Source organism: Saccoglossus kowalevskii, chromosome 22 (assembly GCF_978046115.1).
Source record: "Saccoglossus kowalevskii chromosome 22, keSacKowa6.1, whole genome shotgun sequence".
NCBI classification, from domain to species: Eukaryota; Metazoa; Hemichordata; class Enteropneusta; family Harrimaniidae; genus Saccoglossus; species Saccoglossus kowalevskii.
The window spans coordinates 5,562,022-5,584,886 of record NC_140662.1 but is presented as its reverse complement, the minus strand read 5'-3'; the positions used below and the strand labels follow the sequence as shown (position 1 = coordinate 5,584,886).

Genomic DNA, 22,865 nt, shown 5'->3' with positions numbered 1-22,865 from the left:
GTTCAAATGTAAATATTACCGGTAGTATTGGTAAGCTCATATCAAAATACTAGTAAAACAGTGAGCTACATTGGAATACTGCTGCTTTTTCATTAACAGTAATTAAGTAAATACAACTTATGTTTGGGTATGAATCTACCGGGTATGTACAGCAACTTAAAAATGAACATATCTGTATTTAACTTTGAATACCTGGAGATAAAATGGATGTATAATGTTTTGTATTTTTTTTAAGTGAGGAGACATTTTGAGGACAACATTTTTTTTTCAAAATATGATTATTATATATTATTAATTTGTTTATGAAGTAAAAATAAATGTGTGGTTTTCATATAAAATTTAACCTGTTTTTTCTTATAAGTTCTAGACAAATTTGGCAAATAATTGCCAATAATGAGTAAAAGTTGCAAATATGTTGTGATGACTACTGGGACAATCAAAGACGTACAAACGGCTGCTTAACAAATTACTTGGTCTGTCTTAGTTTTCCTGGGTTTGAAATAAATTATGGATATTGGTAGATGACCATTACAGTTGTCAAAATGACCAATCCTCATGTATAAGTTTACATTTCAAATATACTCGTAATAGAAGTGATTCGCAGTGTTCTGTCCACGTACTGTCATCTTATTTTGTAATTGACAATATAGACGTATATTCTGGACTTTCTCTGCAAAGAAGTCTGTGAAATGGTCTAAAATTTAATTACTGTGTGCCGATACATGATGATAGAGAGGTAAGTCTTTTGTGGATGAAATTGAAGAATGTTTAGAGATGGTAGTAGTCAGAAATTATGTCTTCATCAGTTGCTTCTGATGATCTAGTGATAACCAAGCCTAGTGTATGACCACGTTGATGAGGTTCTTTGAAATGTTGAACTTACCGTGCTGACTCCAGTGTATAAGTGTACGTTTAAGGTGAAAACTGAAGTCGCCTGTAATGATTAATTTCAAGGATGATAATAACATTAGCAAGTTAAAATCAGTATCAATAGGGGTGGGGGTGGTGGTGTATTGACTAACATCACACCAAGGGCAGTATTGCATTAGCTAACCACCGGTAAATATCTAACAGATGTATTGTTTTGATACATTGAGCACCAAGTAGTAAAATTCCAGTAAGTGGAATGTTATGTCAGTAGTTTCTGCTGATGCTGGTGATCCCATGCCGACTGCATGTTTGGGTATAGTATACATTGTTAAACTTGTTTCTTTTCAAAATGATTTCCAGTACCGGTAAGTATATATTCCAAAGGTAGTTCTTTTAGAGGGATATCGTCGTGATTGTAATTTGATTGCATTGCATTGGTGGTTGCTTGAATCTTGTTTGTTTATTGCAAAGCAAAAGGCCATCGGCCCAAAGCGCAAATGTAATTTACAAGATAAAGTTGTTGTAAGTGGGGTAGGTCCAAAACCACACGGGCAACAATTCTTCTCTAATACGGTCATAACGAGGGCAAATAGCTATAAAATGATATTGGTCCTCAATATAAAATTGATTGCGTTCAACACAGTATTCATAAAATATATTATCGAGGAGGACACTTTCATGTCTTCCTTCTTCAATACGCAAAATGTGAGAAGAGCAATGCAACTCTATATTTGAAAACATGGATGCAAGACAAATATTTTGACGACTTGAAATTGCGATAGAAACGGATTTTGAGGGAAGGAGCAGTGTCGTGCCAGCCTTGTTGCGCACAATTTTTAATTCTCTGTGTGAACTGTGAAAGAGACACACTTTTTGACCTCTCACCTTGGTTCAGCCATACATGGTCGAATCCAAAGCGTTGCATATTGATATATAGTCAGTTGTATTCATGAATACCATGCCACGACCTTTGTCGAATAGTTTTATTACAATTGTGTTATCATGATGTATTTATTGCTTCTCTTTTGCCAGAAGTCATGTTTTGCTATTGGTAGTAATTTTAGATATCTCAACTTTGGTTACCTCAGATAATTTTCGAGGCTATTATGCGAGTCTCATATTGATTTCATTGTGAAAATGTGTTGTTGATATTGTTTTGTTTTTTCGCACAAAATATTTGATACGCAATCTCCATAGAATAGATATGTCACTGAGAAAAGTGTGGGCGGCGGGTTTGGTATAAATTTGAGTCCTTTGCTAAGGACAATTACTTCTACTGGTGCCAGATTTTTATCCGAAAAAGTCCGTATAAAATTAGCAGCCAACTGAGCTTGATCGGCCAACCGTTTACTTCTAGCTAGCTTTGCATTGCATTTGTTTCTTTGTTTGCGTCTTGCAATGCGTTTCTTACGTGAGAAATGTGTATTACGTTTTGTGTTATTGGGGCATGGACAGAGTCCGTAGAAATAACGGTAGTTCTCTTTTTAGATGATGTGGTGGCCTACAAAAAGAACCGTTTTGTTTGCGTGCCGAGGCACTGAGTTGATGTTTGGTTGTTAGTGCGTTTTTTCGGGGGTCCCGTACTCTTTTCCTTGATTTTTTAAAGAATTGCTTGATCTTTTCAACTGCCAAGACCTGATATTCCTCCTCGACTAAACGCTTAATATCAGCCATCGCTTCTTTCTCTTTTTTGGTCAGTATGGTCTGGACATTCTTTAAATGGACCGACAAATAAATGTTGAGTAACCTCACATGCTGTTTAGAAGCCTGGTTTGATGTGAAGTCTCACTTTTGTAGTTTTTTTTTGTTACTACTAATCCTTTAAGAATGTTTCCAGACATCGAAAATAGTCGACCATTCGATACGGCAAAGTTTAGAGACTGACTTGGTTTTACCAGTGATTGCGGAAATGGAACATCTCTGAGCTGGTGTTGGAGCGTATCACCAGGATAGTCAGATCGAGCATAAGAGCATCAAGAGCTACGTCAACTGAATATTCTCGATGATATTCGCTGATGTCCTCGAATGTCGGCATGGAAGGATTGAAGTGGACAATGGGTGCGTCTGTCTGTCTTATATATTAGGGTTGATTGACAGGCAAAATATATTTCGTTTTGGGGTTTTTTTCACTCGGAAACGCAAGGGCGATAAGACTCGATTTTCAAGAACGCGGGTCATTTGGATCGAACGGTTTATTTTGTTTCAAGTCCGTTGTGTGTCTAAAAATTTTAACATAGAACATGTTTGTTTGTTTTTTAATTTACAAGAACACAAAACAATTCACATGGACGCCATTATGGTATACATGGAAATGCAAAAACAAAATAAATTTCAGTGAATACGGAATTCCTTATATTTGATGGGTTTTTGTGAGTGTACATTGTATGTACTAAAATATATACTAGTACACCCATTGAAATAATTGTTGTGCAGTAACATTTCCATTCATAACTGACTTGGCCAGTACAGTATTGTACAGTAGACAGCAACAACTTCAACCAACATACATTCCTCAAATACTGACAAAAGATACGATATTATTGGGCGTGATCGAGAACTATTAGACAGTTCTAAGAATTTGTTTTGCAACTATTGTGTAACCTTTATTATTTATTTTTTGGATTTTTTTTTCTACTAGTTACAAATGGAAACATAGTACACATGCAAAGTAGACAAGGTTATCCAAAGTGATTTTGGATTTGTTAAAAATGAAATGCTGTGACACTATATTTAATTTCTGGTGGGAATTACGTAGGTCTATAAAATCGTGAACAAATATTTTATCACTGACCGCGAAAAACGGCCATGACAAAGTGTCTTGTTCATATTTTATCTTAAATATTGCTGGGATTGTGCTAGTTGTAAGTTCGTTTTGCAACGAAATTATGAATAAGTAGCCCGAGTGCTGAAATCCTGCAATGTGCATATTAGCATGAATCCATGATGTAAAGGTAGAATCATCGTTTTGACCGCAGATATACCAACAAGATGGGGGTTACGATCGTTGTGCGAACAAATACATGTAATGAGAATATTGGATATCTCCGATCTGTGCTAGTTAATATAATAATAATAATAATAATAATAATAATAATAATAATAATAATAATAATAATAATAATAATAATAATAATAATAATAATAATAATAATAATAATAATAATAATAAGTTTATGTAAAAAGATTTACATAGGATAAGTACAGCAAAAAGAGTTTTAAAATAATAACAAGATATATGTAAACATATTATAAAAAGTACGTTACTAGAATTTAAAGGTTAAATAAATCTGTGCGTTGTTGAAATATAATTGGCAAGTTATGCTGGGATCTTGGCTTGAGAGTATATATGTGAATTGTGTATTTTTATTTTTGCTTGAAAGTAGTATCATAATTTTTTGGATGAAGTTTTCCCTGTGTGTGTTGTATTTTGGGAAATTCAATAGAAAATGTTGACAGTTGGGCGGAGCTAGACAATGGGTCCCGAGTCTGATTGGTTCAGTTATCCTAGGCTGCTTTTCAGGTTAGTGGGTGGCGTAGTTAGTTCAGACTATGCTAGTTTGGCGTTCATTTTGCGGCCGTATTTGGTTTTATTGACGATATGGGCGTAGACGGTGTTAGGGCGAATGCAACCCACTGTCGTGTAATTAGGTGTTTGTATGCAAGGGATTTTTCCACAAAAAATCAACGAATTCGGCGAATTTTATTGGCCAAATGGTCGTTTAGCTGTGAAAATTGGGAAAATGTAAAACGCGTTCCACAACTTGTCTCTTTCTCTTTCGAGTTAGTTTCAAATCGTATTCAAGATGGCGACCCCAGGCATATAGTAAATATGGGTGCTAAATGAATCGCATTTATTATCATTTGTACGCCTGCTGACTGTGGCTTGTCGCGGCTATCAGATATGTGCTAGTTTAGCGTGGATAGTTTCGGGCACTGATTGGCCTGTTGGAGCGCTATCTAACCATGATGCAATTATGATCTACGTGGGACACAGTGGATTTGATGATACACAGTGGTTCCCTATATAGAAATATACGATATATGCGTATTACCTACGTTAGTAATTATAAAGGAACCTTGTAGATATGTTAGAGTTGGTGTAGTGCTATTTATTTTAAAGTATGTTTAAAACGGGCTAACACATGAAAACACGAATTGAAGCACAATTCTCACAGGAGGGCGCTATAACGAAATTACAATTTAATTACATTATAAATTGTTAGGGTAGGTCTCGGTTGGAACTCAGACTAGTAATGTATTACTAGTCTGAGGTTGGAAGGCTAGACATGTGTGTGGTTGCCCGTTTTAAGTAAATAATAAATAAAACAATAACATATTAGACCAGATATAGTGTCAACACATGCTATCGCGATATTAAAGCATGTTTCACATAGGAGAGTGCTTAAACCTAGTCACTGTGCAATTACGTTATAAATAAATAAGTAAATAAATAAATAAATAATAAATAAATAAATAAATAAATAAATAAATAAATAAATAAATAAATAAATAAATAAATAAATAAATAAATAAATAAATAAATAAATAAATAAATAAATAAATAAATAAATAAACTAACTTTGATATTTTTTTTCAATATCTTTGGTTATGCCATGATATTCAATATTGGGAGATTCTGTCTATTAAATGTAATAGTATATTATCATAAAATCGGATGGAACGGATACTGCGAGAATATACGAACGTCATATCCACCTCGCTCTCATCGCAATACTCACACCTAGAGCAGCTAGAGCACAGGAACAAGCAGCGGTAGGGGTAAGTACTGAGAAATAATTCTCAACTCATAGCCCTGGGCTCATAGTTGCTGCTGACATAGAAAATAAAGCAAATAAATACGACCGAATAAACGGCATGGTAAATACAACGTCAAATCAAAGTAAAATGTACTTGGCCCGGGATGCCCGGTGGTGAACACGTGTTGTGACGTGAAGCCAGGCGCTCGTGTACGGTACCTAACCGCCAAGCTTCACGTCACAGAACATGTTCACCACTGGGCTTCCCAAGTACATTTTACTTTGATTTGACCATGAGTTTTTACCTCCATGATGTGACCGAGTATTTACCATGCCGTTTATTCGGTGTTATTTACCAGCGATGGCGGTGGTGTACTGAGGAACGTCGATAGACATAAGCTTTCTTTGAATTCAATTTTATATTTCAATATTGTTCCCGTGTTTACTTCTATTAGGATCACACCTGAAATATTTTAACACGGAATGATACATCTGTTATGTATTATGTTAACTATATAGTGCAATACTGTGCAATACTGCCAGTCGGTGCGATGTTGTCAATTCACCAGCCCTGGGCCTATCGGCGAATTCTTCAAGTTCAAAGAAAGAAATGTTTGTTGTCTTGTTTTTTGAGTTAAGTAGAGAGATCGATAGATAACGATAATTCTGTAGTTGTCAGTAGATAACCTGAGAATTGCTTCTAATGTATTACATTGGTGCAAGTCTTGCATAATGAGTAACCTTCATGCCTTTAAAGTTTGACATCATGTCAGCATCACATTTACGATTCAGTCTTGAAATATCTTGGAGTATCAGACTTTACAAACTTTGCAACTGGCGTCTTTGACTTTTCAAGCATCTTTCCCGCCTTCAAAATCGACTTTCCAACTTTGTCTATTGGTAGCTTTTCAGGCAAACAGTATCTCCTTTAAAAATGACTATTTAAGCTTTGCACACGTTTTTACCGACTTTTCAAGCAATTTTTCACCTTCAAAAGCGACTTTTCGAACTTTGCCAACGACTTTCAGGCAACTTTCTTGCCTTTCAATGCGAGTTTTTGAACTTTCCCTATGACTTTAATGACTTTTAAGGCAAATTTAGCGCCTCAAAAATATAACTTTTCGTACAAGAATTTGTATTACCGGTATGTTCATCTGCTTTCTCGAGCGATTCTCCGAACTTTGTCAATAATTTTTCAGACTGTTTACTTACATTCAAAATTGACTTTTAAAACTTTGCAAATGATGACCTTCTTGAATATCCTTGGAACATTCTGGCCTTCAGATTTGACTCCCTGATATTTGAGTTTATAGGCAAACGAACTTTGCAGACAATTTTATTTACTTTTAGGGCAACTTTCCCATTTTCCAAATCGAGTTTCTAAGCTTTGCCGACGACTTTTCATGACTTTTCAGGCAACCACCCACCTTCAAAATCAACTTTTCGAACTGTCTCTCTTGACTCTTCAGGCAACATTCCCGCATTCCAAAGCGTCTCTCTGATATTTCTCTATGTCTATCATGAGTTTTTAGGCAAATCTAGTACCTTGAAAAACAACTTTTCAAAATTTCCCGTCTGCTACTAAAGCGAACTTTCGCCGACGACTTGCTCCGCTTTTCAGGCAAATTTTCCTTATTTCAAAGCGAGATTTGGTACTTTGCAATTGCCGATCTTTATTTTTTAGACAACATGCATTCCAAAGCGACTCTCTGATATTTGCCAACGACTTGCATGAGTTTTTAAGGCACATTTAGTGCCTTGAAAAACTACTTTGCAGACGATGTTATTTACTTTACAAGCAACTTTCTCGTTTTCCAAAGTGAACTTTTGTACTTTATCCATAACTTTTATTACTTCTCAAGCTACCTTCTCACTTTGAAGTTCCTAAGCGACCCCCCCCCCCAATAATGATTTTATTTATTTTCAGGCTACATTCTTGCCTTCTAGACGAACCACCAAATTTTGCCTACAACTTGCTTGACTTTCCAGCCAATTTTCAAGCATACAAAAGCAACATTTCTAACTTGCAATTGGCAAATAGCTTTTATGACTTTTCCACCTCCAAAGTGACTTTTCTTACTTTGTAGATGGCTTTAATTATTTATGAGGAAACTGTTCTGGGCCCAGAGCGACTCTCCGAACATTGTAGACATTGTAGTCTTTATGACTTTTCAATCAAAACGTCTTCAAGGGCGAATAACGAACTTTATGCGTTTTTTTTTCAGGCAATTTCCCTACTATTCAAAGTGACTTCAAACTTTGCAGAATGATGCCTTTTATGGCTTTTCAGGTTACTATCCCGCCTACCAAAGCGACTCTCCAAACTATGTAGACGGATTTCTTTACTTTCCAGAAATTGTTATTCGACGTGTTAAATGTTAGTGAAATCAACTACATAACAAGTTTTGGTGAAATCGGCCACATATCAAATGGCAGTGAAAGAAATCAAATGTCAAATCAACTATGTATCAAATGTTGTTTAAGTCAACCATATATCAAATGTCAGTGAAATTAACTATGTATCAAATGTTGGTTAAGTCAACCATATATCAAATGTCAGTGAAATCAACTATGTATCAAATGTTGGTCAAGTCAACCATATATCAAATGGCAGTGAAATCTACCACATATCAAATGTCAGTAATTCACATCCATTATCAAATGTCAGTAGTGAAATCAAGGACATATAAAATGACAGTGAAATCAACCCACATATCAAATGTCAGTAAGTAAAATCAACCATATATCAAATGTCAGTGAAATCAACTACCGGGTATGTATCAAATGTTGGTGAAGTCAACCATACATCGAATGTCAGTGGAATCAACCAAAGGTCAGTGAAATCAACTGTATCAAATGTTAGTGAAATCAACCAAAGGTCAGTGAAATCAACTGTATCAAATGTTAGTGAAATCAACCACATAATAAATGTCAGTGAAATTTATCACAAATCAAATGCCAGCAAAATCAACCATACATCAAATGTCAGTGAAATCAACCACAGGTCAAATATCAGTGAAATCAACCACATGTCAAATATCAGTGAAATCAACCACATTTTCAAATGTCAGTGAAATCAACCAAATATCAGATGAAATCAACTACATTATCAAGTGTTAGTGCAATCAAACACATATAAATGTCTGTGAAATCATTCAACTTCATATCAAATGTTAGTGAAAACAACCATGTATAAAAATGTCATTCCACATTCACCACATAAACTACAGAGATCACAATATCTTGATGTGATTATACAAATACCAATGTATCAAAAAGTAGATTTTATTAAATAATTGCATGCTAGTATCATATTAATTTTACACACATTAATACATGAAGGCTGACGTAAACATACATCAAACATAAAAGGCACATACCGTAATAATGTCAATGACAAGAAATGTACAAGAAAATATATATACAAAGGTGTGTTGGTTCTTAAGAGCATTGACCCCCACTCCCATACATGTACAATAAAGTCGTCAGAATATAAAATATTATCCATTATACTTTGCGGACACATGGCATGATTGATGTCATTTTATGGCACACATAGTGTTTGTATATCAAAATTGTACTCAACTGTAAACAATTTCACAAGACAATATTTTGTGAATGTTGGTTTCATTGAGTATTGCATCTCAAGATCATCACTATAGCTTATTAGGAGGATGATTTTAAAGCGAGATGGTCATCACCTGCGCATGCGTCAGATGGCTATAGCGTGTCATTGTTCACAAACAATGCGTTTTTAGAGCGTGTTGTTATCGTTGCTTGTGACTCAATTCCTGCGCAAGTGACGACCCTCCCACTTCAACAATTCTGAATTACTGCAGAACACCATATCACAGTGTTCTCAGCCGTACAAGCATGACTCTTTTACCAAGTGTGACGACACAATACTGGTATATGTTAAAAACACATATGCAAATTACATTGTATTATTATGCAAAAAAGTATGACAATGTTTATGCGTTTACCTGGAGAGAACAGGGAAATAAACAATCAAATGTGAAACAACTTTCAGACATGCTGAAAATCTGAAATTTGTAGCATTCAGTAGCACACAAAATGTTTCCAGGGTGTGCTAAAAACAGTGAGTTGTCACAGCATCAAAATTTCATGCTTGCAAATTCATCTAAATACTGAATTTACACTACTATCAAGTTTTATTTGTAAAGAAAAAAAAATTATGAAAGTCGCTGTCGTAGGACCCCCAGGGCAATTTTTGCTACAAAATTTCACTGATTTTCGAAATTCACAAAAAATGGTCTCTCATGAAATTAAAGGGATTTACAGTGATCAATTTATAAACATTTCTAGATGGAAAGCTAGCACTTTACAGTGTGTTTGATGGACAACTTGCTCTGTGAACCAAAAAAACAACAAAAGAGTTAGAGTTTCTTACAAGATTTATTTACAGATAAGATGTTTTTAAAATTCTATCCATAATGTACATTTAAAGCACAGCAATTCCCCACACATTAATTTTACAAAATGATTCTTTACAGAACATTAAACCTGTCGTAAATGAATGAATCAATCATCATGTCCATGATTGCAGAAGTTCAGGTTTTTGTAAAAAAATTTAAATCAGGAAAATTCAGCTGCACAAAAATTGGTGATGTTCTAGTACTGAACAAGCATGGATGGTGGCAGATTGTGAACTGTTATTGTTGGTGTGCCTGGCTTTCGTAAACTGGGTTGTGCTTGGCCCATCGCTGCTTCATAAGTTTGCTGTTGGGATGAAATAAAAAAATAACTTTGCATGGAACATTTAATGGTGAACAAGCTTCACTAGGACAATGGAATTTGTTGATTGAACCAGTGATTGTATTTAACAAGACAAACTGACAATCTATTTCGTGTATCTTTACTATGGATGAGCAGTGTCTGCCGTACACCCAGCACGGGTAACTATTCAGTCGGGCTGGTGAATATCTCAAGTTACTAGCTCGAGTCGGGTAGATTTTTAGAGAAAATAAAAAAAAAATTACTTTTTACAAAAATCACAAAATATCTATGGATGTGTGATTGTTGTCAAAATTATGTACCTCGAGGTCTGATGTAACGATTTTGACACATGCAACATGGAAAACAAGTATAAACAACAACAATCTATGAACTATGGATGATTTAGCGATTTGAACTCTCACACTATGCATGAACGCTCACAATATGCAAGTTGACATATCATTCTACTCAGTGTTTTTACACTGTATTTTGAAAATGTTGAGTCAGTTTTTAGGAATCGAACCTCCAAAAGAAATTCCAAAGAGGTGAAAAATTGTCCCATGGCGGAAAACTGAATTCAAGTGGATGATTACCAATGGAACTATCAACAAGCAGACAGTTTATTGCTGCAGACTGCAAAGAACCGACAAAGACTGAACACTTACTCGTCTCTCTGTCCTCATCTTAGCGTTATAAAATGCTGCTGAATCAGGATTTTCCATCAACAACTCCATCTGTAATCTTTCAAATCTCTCCCCTTCATCTTCAGGCTGGAAAAGGGAACAAAAATGTTTCATTTTTTATTCTTATATTCCCCCCAAAATCATTCGGGCACAGAGCTTGAAAGATTTAGAAAAAAACACTGAAATAGCGTGCAGTTCTCATTGTCAGCAAACTAAATTATGCTTACCTCTGCATTGTATGTTGTACCAAGTCTTGCACCGAAACCAGCTTGGGCACTTGACTGTTCATCTGAAGTGGTCAGGAATGACTGTGAATACCAGGTATCAAATTCTATTATAGAGAAAAAAGAATTACGATCAGTTAGCCATCTCAGCTGTATCACATGTCCTTGTTTTACAAAATATGTGATTTTAATATAGATTACATGCAATGTAATATATAAGACTTTATTACTGTAAAATGACTACATTTTACATATTCACTGGGTTTTAATTTTACTGCATTTTCCAATCGGCGAAATAAGCAAAATTAAAACCCAGTGAATAATTAATCTTTTTACAGTATTAGCTGGCTTTGACTTTTGTTGATAGCTATACAAACTAAGTTAAATGACTAAGTTTCTTTTGGAGCCAGAAACTGAACGTGTCCACCATTTGACTCACCTTGAATAAGCCTTTGTCTGCACTGATCAACTAACTTTTGACAATACTGCACTTCAGACTTGACATCTCGAAGTTCATCATAATCACTACGATATGATGATTTCAAATCTTTTAATTTTTTAATCAACATAAACTCTTCTTCATCTATTACTGTTTCCCCATCTTCATTGACAAATTCTCCTGTGAGTGAAAAAGTCTGTTTTAAATTTCAAGTACTATATTCAGTATAAGGGTGAGTAATATGCATTATTCACAGACACAAAATATCAGAAAGGGGTCTTTTTTCAGAACAAAAAGGAGTCCCACTTTTGTTGATAATGCCATACCCTTCAAATCTTCTGTGCTTGTTCACGAGACTGGAGACAGGAAAGTACAAATCAGTGCAATCACTGATTCACCGTTGATTAAATTCAGAAGAATAGAAATAGAAATAATTTCTGTGTCATAATGATAGCGTAGCAGTGAAGTATTGCACATGCAGTGTTCATGTGCCATTAAACATTCAATGTTTACTTTATTTCTTTTGTAATATTTGTGTATTATTGAAAATGTAATTGACAAATACTATTGTGACAAAAAACAACTATAGGAACTATCAATATGACATAATGTGAAATTATCAATAATATAATATTATTGACATGACTACACAACCACAAACTGAACAATCCAGCCAAAACTTTTTATCTTACCTTGTTCCATTCTATCACTTCGTTTCATTTCCAGCGCTTCTCTGGTTGTGTCAATTTCAGTTTTCGTACCGTTGATTGTTTTCGCAAGATCTCTGCATTGTTTCTTTTTCTGGCTTAAAATGTCTGCAAATAACAAATGTATGAAATGTTTACACTTTCATTTTGAAATAAAAAATTAATACAGTTTTCTGAATAATTACATATATTTTATATTCTGTTTTGTCAATCCTGCTTGTGACTTCAGCTTGACAATATTTTGGATGTCATTGAAGTAGTAGTTAACAGAAAAAGCATTTTTTCTGATTTTCCTGTAAACAAACAATGCATTTTACATATGCATGTATGTCAATATGATATCCATATCGAATAAAGCGTGGCACAACAGCCAGTGCCTTTTTACTTAATCATACTGTACACTGCTTTCATTTTATGAAAGAAAAATTTTGGCAAGTTAGCAAAAATCACAACCCACCTTTATTTTCAGTGAGAATCCTGTTTATTTCACTGCCTTTCTCATGTTTAAATTCTTCAAACGCCACTGTCCTCAAGGGTGGCGTACTTTCTCGCGGTGCCATCTGATCACCTACTGCTCCAGCTGACCCACTCACTGATGTGGCATCAGCACCTGCCATTGATTCCCGCGTATCGGGGGGCTGCCTGGTTGGTGAGGAATTCTCAGTTTGCAGGGTGCTCGGAACTGGGCTAGATGGAGCTCCGCTCTTCGACGGTGGGCTGTTGAATTGAATGAAATCGTTCCCCACGCAATAAGCATAAGTTACACCAAATATAGACACCATAGCAAGCATGACATTTAGACAGCAATTCAGAGACTTATAGATCAACACATGCAACAGTTGATTTCATAGTGGTAGCAATCATATAATCAATGACATGGTGTACATTTTATTTATGTGACAACCACAGTGCAATATGATGTATGGAGTACAAATGGTATGGTCACCAATGTTTTAAACTAAAGATCACCAGCCATTTTCAGCACACACACCTGAAAGCACCATTACGACAAACAGACAAATTATGAAGCTACAAACATTATGAACAAAGCACAAATAGTTTACAAATATTGCTTATACTTATATTGCAAATATTGCATATACTTATATGCATTAAAAGAGATGTATATATATATATATATTAACTGGTCATCCCTACAGTACTGTAAAATAGAATGACCCACTATCTGTTGATATTGGGTGATTCCATTATTACAGAAAATGTAGGGAATACTACATATGTTACCTTAATACTAGTATATCACTTTACAGTGCAGATACAGCATGCAAAGATGAGGCAAAGAAACTATAGAACATATATCACTACATTAACATGCAAATTTAAGTGAGGTCACATGATTCAACACTGACAATGACCAATCAGAAATTGAGCAGTTACAGGTCTTCTTCCTAATAAGGCATCTGCTTTCTCATTTAATCTGGAGTTCCTAATATGGTAATTAGGTTTTCCAAATATGGTATTCTGCTCTCCTGATACTGGATGCATAAACAAGACATGCAGATGAGGTAGAACTAGGAGGATTAACGTAGCATAAGAACAGGTCATGCAGATATTTACATTTATAACATGATGAGGACGCTATTACAGCCTGGTACTGACTAAGTTCAGATTAGTATCACAGCACATCAGATATATGGTTAAAATTAACGTGCAGCTTAATGTTCAATGTATGCACTTTGCAAAGCCTCAAACACACACACAAGCATTCAGCCCTATACACATCAACTTTTTTGTTATTCTCAACTAAATCTAGTGCTAATATGGTAATTTAGATTTCCTAATATGGTAATCAAGTTTCCAAATAAGGTATAGTGATTTCCTAATATGGTAGTCTAGATTTTTATGACATGGAAATTAGATTTTCCAATATGGTGTTAATCAGAATTTTCTCGATGCTAATTAGGTTTTAAAATTTGGTAATTTAATTTGAATTTCATAATAATCTGCTTTTCTATGGTAATGTGCCTTCCTAATATGATAATCTTTATTTTTTAATATGGTAATCAGGTTTCTGAAAATGGTAATCTGTGTTCCTTATAAGATATGAATTTCCTAATATAAAACTGAGGTTTCTAAATATGTTAATCTGCTTTCGTACTTTGGTAATCAGTTTTCCAAATATGGTTATACACCATACATTAATTATTATAGTTTTTGTAAGCTTAAGAGCAAGAATTTGATTATCTGTATTCTGCAAGAAATTAATTGGAATCTAAGGATTATTCGAAACTTCAATATGAATAACTAATGCTAAAGACGACAAATATTACAATAGTTGTCAATGGGCTCAGTATAAATCTGTCACAATTATAAAATTATAGCCAGTAATCAAATTGATAATATCATATTTGCACACACGCTAGATATTAAAAGCTTCACACCGTTTTTAGAGAAGTTATGGTTGAGACCCGCAACATGTGTTAATAATAAGGACAGTAACCACTTCAACCAAATTAGGTCATATGTGTGTATGTTTGATTTCATTTTATTTTCATATACAATTTATTTTAAGTATGGTAGCTTAACAAAAAACCAGTGAACATAGTTTCTTGTTATAAAACAGTGACAATTATTATATATCACAGCCAAAATTATTTGATGGGCAGAAGGTGCAACTGCACCTTATAAATATGGTACTTTATTTTGTCAAACTTAAACACATATAGATGAAATCAAACATATTTCCGCAATGTAACACTGCAAAACACCCTGGCATATGTTATTATAATTACTAAGCATATCTCACAATCAGCGTTTTTTTTGGTTTTCCCTCTAACCTTTGATTACTATTTCACCACAAAATACAGACAACCACCACCGTCACCACCATGCAATGTTTGTGCAAGTGCTTTTTAGTGCTTAGAGCTCTTAATTTAAATTAACCAAATCTCTTACACCAAGATAATTTTAGTATTCTATTATAGCTGCGATTTAACAAAATGCTTAAAATCACACAGGGTTAGTTAGTAATTTCCCAGTACCATGTGTCAAACACAGTGCAACAAAACACATCTGAACTATAGTTAGCATCAGGATGTCTCAGTCAGCTCATGTATACCTTCCATCCCTATCCCTAGCACAATGATTTGACCCACCAATGGGTTTATATACTGGTAACCCCCTTGACCAAACCACTGTGCTGGGAATACAGGTGAAAGGGTAGAAGACAGGTAAACTTCTACCTGGCTCTCTCCTTGCTCTTTCTACTCTTAACCCTTCTAGCAGCTACAACAGATGAACTGGCTGGTTTAGAGGAGGATGGAGCAATGCCAATTCCAAAGTTTTGTCGATCTACATCGCCAACGTACGATACTTCGCCATTCTCATCAAAAACAACTCCAGCCTATAAAGATGGAAGGGACAATAAATAGAAAAAAAAGAATTAATACAATTAGTGATTTATCCCAGTGATAATACCAATTTGTCTACCAGTATGCCACCATCTTTTGAATGTACAGAGTAGCTACATGTTTGGCAGTTATGCATTTATGTGTATCTGTAACAAATTAACAGAGCAGGGGGGGATATGGGTGGGAGTGGGGGGTCATAAACTGATGGTAGACAAAGGATGATCACACATGGGATTTCACATACCATATTTGTTCTATTAGAAGCATATCTACTTGAATTTACAAAAATTATGTGAAATTAGTAAACTCGCACTCACGCCCAAAGCGAATGTTTACGTTTTCAGTAGAACTTCTAATAAAGCAAATATTGTATATGTTGGTCACTCACATTTTTATCCAGCCCTTTGTGTCCTACATTAAACATAAAGTAATACACATGTGTGTACAGCAATAAAATTGATCAAGTATAACAGTCAATATTTTGAATCGATAAGCATTATGGTATCAAATAGTTGCATCATTTAAAGCATGCACGTTTTTTTGTTCGATTGTCAGATATGGCAACTAGACGATTGTCCAAACCTTCAAACCTTGATGAATTTTGTGATTCATATACATTATTTTATTTATTTTTCATTAAACTTACCTTCTGAGCTGCTGCTATTGCATTTGGATCTGCTCGATCAATTAATGTAAATTTAGCACGAAGTTTATTCTCCACCTGACTTTCCATTTGGTTTACCATCCCTTTAAATGACGAAAATACTGCCTGAATTTGTCGCACGTTAACAATGTCTATTTCATCTAAGGATCCCTCAAGGTAGCGCTGGACTTGACGCTGGATTTCGTACAACTGGGAATCAGAAAGTGGTTCATAACTGACCTGACTCCGGTTTGTCTGTCACAATAAGAAAATATAGCATTAGAGAGAAGTACACAAAATTGAATACTTTATATCAGTAAAAACGCATACAGAGAAAAATTATTTTATAAGCATATTACTTTAACACCTTAAAGAAAATCAACAACCCAGGCAATAAAAGCAGAAACATTATCTCTCAACTCATTGACAAGAGTAACACAAATCATAACTGACTGAACAAAATTCTGTGTTTGTTTCACGGAACAAATACTTTGTGAACTTACCAGTGTGTCATGCATAGCTAATTCTTGTTTCAGTGAAATAATTTCTCTTTCTAATTTTTTGACCAACAATGCCGGGTCGTAGTATTCGTTTATGGACGGTACATTAGCGATACACATAATACGTGTGGCGAATCGTAAAGTTGAGATCGTCTCTTCAATTTGCTGACTTTCACCCCATATGTTTGCTATCATTATTGTATGGCAGTTGCCACCTATAGAAACAAAATTATAGTACTGTAAGCATTATATTTGTTTCAAATATGTTCATGTACACTCACCACCTACATTTGTATGCAAAAATTGTTAAATTTTAAACTGAAAAAAACCTGAACACAGTAACATGAGTGATGAAGAAAGCTGTGTAATTAAAATCGCTTCAAAATGGTATAGATCCATTCAAGTTTATTATAATCAGCTCGTCTGGATCTTGAATTGGTCGAAAAATAGGAAATTGGAGTGATTACTTGCTTTAGAAAGTAAGGTCATGACACTGGTGGTTCTCACATGATATTCTACTTTTTTCGCCAGTTAATTTTTCAATAGAAACAACTACAATATAACTTTTGCACATGGTGGATCAGAAAAACACAATTACAAATACCGGTAGGTACTGCAACATCAATATAATATGATTTCCATGGCAACACACACAACATACCTATTGAGTCTTTCAGTGCATGCGTTAATTTGGTTTGCCTGTATGGAATATGTTCACGTTTCCTATCAGCCAATGCAATGACAGTCTGCTCTAGGAACGACAGAGATTTATTGATGTACATAGCCTCCATGGCTGTCTTACCAGCAGACTGAAAGAAACAAAGTTTATGTTGTTAACTCAGAACCGAGACAAAACATGCGTTATTGTTTTCACAATACAGTCCTGAATCATTCCTTATTGCCAAGAGAAATTAATTTGTATGCAAATGAGCAATATATGGTGATGACAATGCATTGTATATAATATCCATTGTTATGTAAATGGGCGTTCATTTATCATATGGGGCGGTGGAGAGAAAAGAAACAAGACATAAACAAACAAACTGAGGGTCTGATACACCCATAGATGTAACTCTATTCAGACGAAACCAAGGGTTATATTTCTGACAACACAGGTGAGGCATAATGTTTCCAGATTGGTTTGAGGTTTGACACTCAGTTCAAACACAAGTACACTGTTGTCATCTTATTTAGATATCCATTACATGACATGTTTAAACCATAATGTAACCAAGGCAGGAATGCCAAGTAACAAAAATACAGGAGTACATACACACTGAATTGTATTATACATTCTCAGTAAAAGACTTACCCCGGTTTTGCCAAGACGTTCTGATCCTGCCAAGTCTACTAAGTTGAGCTTAGATTTAATATACTTCGCATTTGATTCTGTTCTGGATCGCGATTCAATATGGATGGTGAAAATACAATGAGATCTTGACGAGACACTGTTCAATGAATGAGCAGCGATAGCACGGTTTGTTTCACCCTGAACAATGAATCAAAAGAGAAAAATAGTTAATTTCACGCTACACACTGATTCAAATTTAGATTTATTACACTGTAAACTATTTAATTTTCAGGATTCGATGATTTCGATGACATTCGTGAAGACAATTTTCACACAAGTCTGTGACTCGCAAAATTAGCGAATATTTAATTCTCACAAAACTGATGCAGCTTACAATATACTGGTAGCAATATTTTCCCTCAACAAGTTTGATCATTATGATGAAGAAAATGACGAAATGCACATACAAACCGACAATGTGGCGCATCATCTCTTGCCAGCCAAAGGATAATAACAAAGTATCCTAATTACCTCAAATAACAAATTGAGAGCTTCTTCCTCTGTATTTGCAAGATGCACAGACAAACCCTTGACACTGACACCACCCTGGTCATCCTCAACAATGGTCATCTGTGGGACAGACTGGATGGACTCTGGCAAAGTGGACAACAAATCAAACATCGTCTCATTGTAAATTTCTAAGTAAGATATGCGGACGGTGATGGCATGTTCCGATCTGTCTTCAACTTCCCTGTAAACCTGTAAAAATAACATATTACAAATGTAATAGACATATCATATTTGAGTTTGAAGTTTGAATACCACTGTCACAAAATACAAAACAACAAAAATAAAAGAATTTTTTTAAATTTTACTATAATATAATATTACACAATTCTACCATTGAAGCTAGCAATTGTTTGGCCACAAGTATGGATACATGTATCGTTATTTCTTATTTTTTTCTTTTAGTGGTGCATGTGATAAGAAGGTGAGTCTAAGGTAAAACTAAATCATATTTTTAATGAACCAGTGTTCACTAAATTTAATTTTTAGTTCATGTACCCTTCTGTTGAAGCAAATAGATTATGGTTTAAACCCTTACCTGAGCCAATGATCGAGGTATAAGTCCTCTGTGTTTATAGTTCTCAGTGGCTCCTGTCATGGTAAATGTCTTGCCTGCACCTGTCTGTCCGTAACACATCAATGTTCCATTGTATCCTTCTAACAAATTGTTTACCATCCTGGATGCTACATTCTCATAGACTTCATCTTGGCTGGCGTTGTGAAGAATTCCATCCACTTTGAAGTGCCAGTCCAATAATTGGTTATTGACGACTCCTCGCTTTGTGTCCTTTCGGCCATGAATGTCAATTGTCTAAAGAGATAACAGAAAATTATTGTTATTCAATGAAACAATGTAATGTTTGCAAGTTCAAATTGTTGTCATTATCTCATTACAGGTGTTGTTTTGTTAACGCACCAGCAGATTACATTAATCTATTAATGCAGTTATGATTATTTAAAAAAACAAAAACATTTTGTCTAAAGATAAACTGTAATTTAGATAATGAAGAGACAATCCCAGTTTACTAGTATTTACAATCTTGTTGAGGATTATGTTATCCCCCCCCCCCAAAAAAAAATACCGATAATGTCATCAAGTGTAAACACTAAAACCAAACAACTTAAAAAAGAACAAAGACAACGAATACAGTTACTCAAATCAGAACACAAAGCCTTCAGTTAGACAAGCAATGGTCCTTCACACCTACTTTGCAACGGTGAGAAAACACTGTCTTTTTATTGTCAGGGAGGAAGTGAATGGACATATTGTACTATAACCTTGAGACTATTGTATCTCGGATTTTACATATTTATGGTCATATTGATAAAAAAGTTCAAATGAATCTTGTAAATGAAATACTCAGTAGTTTGCAGATTGTAGTCATATAAAATAGCTGTGACAATGCACAGATAACAGCAGAGTCAATTCAAACAATTATCAGTCAGACACCTGTATACAAGGACCCAAGACTCCCATCTTTTATTATGCCTAATAATAGTGCTGTAATATTCCACCTTGACTACTACTAGATCTAGTCAGATTGTGGGGACAATCAATTAACACAATATGTTTTCAGCTAACCTCTTATTTTTTTTTCATTTATTTTGTAGAATTTTGTGCACAGGGCATTCAGTAAACTATATTTATTAAATAGACAGGCCAAGTTACTGTAAAATGACTAATTTTCACTGGGTTTAAATTTCACTGATTTAGCGTTTCAGGCATATTTAGTGGGTTTAAAATTCACGGTTTTATCATTTGGATAATGTGTTCTATGCTCAATTTCACATATTCACTGGGTTTCAATTTAGCGCATTTTCCAGTCAGCGAAAAAAGCCAAATTAAAACCCAGTGAATAATTAACCCCTTTACAGTACTTCACTGAACAGACACAACCTCCTTCATATGTTAAAGTAACGGACAACTTAATTTGTCTTGTCTTGACATTTTTTAAAATTATTTTTTGTAACTCCTTTGCAACAAAATACAGTAGCTAAACTATAAGATTAAAATTAAAAGATGATAAAAGCTTAAAAGAAAAAAACAAATTAATGATAGTTACAGGATTCTCCCAATGTAGAGGTGATAGCTATCATATACCTGATTTCTGTTTTGTCTTATTTAGAAACTTTGCCAGGGGTATGAAGCACGTCATTATTTTAATGAAATTGTCTGTTTTATTTAGTTTATTTTTAATTCCTATTTCTTGGAACAGCTCCCCTTTTTCTTTATCGAGAAATTCACAATCTAGGATAAAATGTTGTTTGTCCTCAACTGAATTTGTATGACATTTTTTTAGTGTTATAATGATAAGACAATGCAGATGCATATAACATATCGATTTCTTTCACAAAATTTATCGTTTAAAATGTTTTACAAACAAATGTGACAGCGACAGTAGAGAAGCCACAGGCTATTAAGGCAGCTGTAGTGATGAAATAAATAGGGCACTCAAAGTCACTGTCAAAGCATATAGGAATATCTCACCTTGCCATCTGGTCTGAAATTGAGCATATCATGAGCAAAATTAGCAGTGGGTCGTGTACGAGCATAGACATGTACTCTGTTTTTTCTATTCCTACCGTCAGCACTTGATATCCCTGACATGATGGCTGTACTTGTTATTCACCTGCTGATTAAAAAAAACACATTTATAATTGTTAAAAACATTTAAGTCCTGAATATGAGGTCAGTCAGTAATTTCGGGTAAAGTATTAATTATTAATCATATATCTTGCTTATCAGATTTCAAATATTTGAGAGATGCTCATTTTGGGACAAGAGTAGGTCCTATTTGTGATGAAGATGCAAAAAATAAGTTGTCAATTTCCTTGCACTTTTTTGTTAGAACTAATACAAGTCGTAAAGAGATGAGGGGGCACCAAATTTCAAAACAAAATTTGACAAAATGGCATATTTAAATAATATATTTTTTCTTAGGAATCAAGGAAAATGCCTTTGATGCCCTTGTGAAGTTCAAGCCTGATTCAATCTCTATTATTTCTTCATAATGAGAATTTATCAATGTAACATGTGCTGTAGAAAGTATCAACATCACAGGCAGCGATCTGTCTTCATTTTGAATTGGTGGCTGTGGGTATGTACAGTACCGGGATATACGACTATGCCAATTGTAACTCTCCGAAGTGACTCTCAAACAGACTTTTTCTTAGAACAACAAAATGCAGTGTAACACTGTGCTAAATAGGCTACCTCTGTCCTCGTGGTTCTTACAGTCACTTGAGTGCTGAAAATCCAAATTACTCTGTCAGTACTATTCATTATTAATTTTCTTCTCTGATTTTTCATATCAGAAAAAGTGCTTTCTTGTACAGGGTTGTAAGAGTTTATGGCGAAATCAGTTTTTTTGCATACGTCCATGGTTTTTTGTGATTAAAACATCTTCCCCAATATGGCGGACACAAAAAATATACAAAATTGTATCGCCACACCAACACTGCACACATCTATAAACCAAGGACATGGGACGTAATATAATAATATTTCGAACACAAATATGCACCGTCGTGCTATGCCTTCCGATAATTTAAAGAGATTTTTTGGTTAAATGGCTATGGTGTACGATTTGTGTGGTAACCACAACACTACGGGACGAGGTGAAACTTTAAATAACGGAGACAGGGAACTCCGCTCTCGTCGTTGTAACTTGACCCAATTTTCTGCGTGTACCCAAAACAGAACAACAACGCTAACGATTTACCCTACTTTTGCCAGTACGAGAGTTATCGACACGGGATAAAACGCTACGACAAGGTAACTTACCCACTTATTATTCTATCCCACTAGCCAGATAAAAAAAATCGTCGCGATCTGGACGGAAGTTGTCAAAAGACAGAGAAGGAGGCAGATACCCGCAAGATTTGTTTTCAAAGCGCTCCGTTGTTAGGCGACGGTTGACAGTTCGGTTAGTCTTTACTCCAATATCCATGTTGCATTACTGGAGAAAAGAAATGACGACATTGAGTTTCTTCTGACTATTTGTTTTTTTATCATTATTTGTAAGAGTGTTAAATACACCTTACGCGAGCAAACAAATCACATTCTTCATCTCATT

At 34.8% G+C, this 22,865-nt stretch overlaps 1 protein-coding gene across 2 annotated transcripts; it reads right to left on the bottom strand.

Annotated features, from left to right (window-relative positions):
* Window positions 1-10,024: 10,024 nt before the first annotated feature.
* On the bottom strand, window positions 10,025-22,698 carry LOC100370673 (kinesin-like protein KIF9). Of its 2 annotated transcripts, none has more exons than XM_006820077.3 (15): window positions 22,574-22,698; window positions 21,278-21,422; window positions 19,328-19,600; window positions 18,754-18,981; window positions 18,244-18,420; window positions 17,593-17,740; window positions 16,935-17,146; window positions 16,435-16,686; window positions 15,621-15,781; window positions 12,875-13,134; window positions 12,403-12,525; window positions 11,711-11,890; window positions 11,275-11,378; window positions 11,030-11,134; window positions 10,025-10,367 (listed from the first exon to the last, which is right to left on the bottom strand). In XM_006820077.3, the coding sequence occupies exons 2-15, from the start codon at window positions 21,395-21,397 to the stop codon at window positions 10,260-10,262; spliced, it is 2,451 nt and encodes an 816-aa protein (XP_006820140.1). In that variant the 5' UTR covers window positions 21,398-21,422; window positions 22,574-22,698; the 3' UTR covers window positions 10,025-10,259. The 2 variants fall into 2 exon arrangements, with proteins under 2 accessions (XP_006820140.1, XP_085352211.1); XM_085496085.1 differs by having other exon boundaries at window positions 21,278-21,419; window positions 22,574-22,682.
* Between the last annotated feature and the right edge of the window lie 167 nt (window positions 22,699-22,865).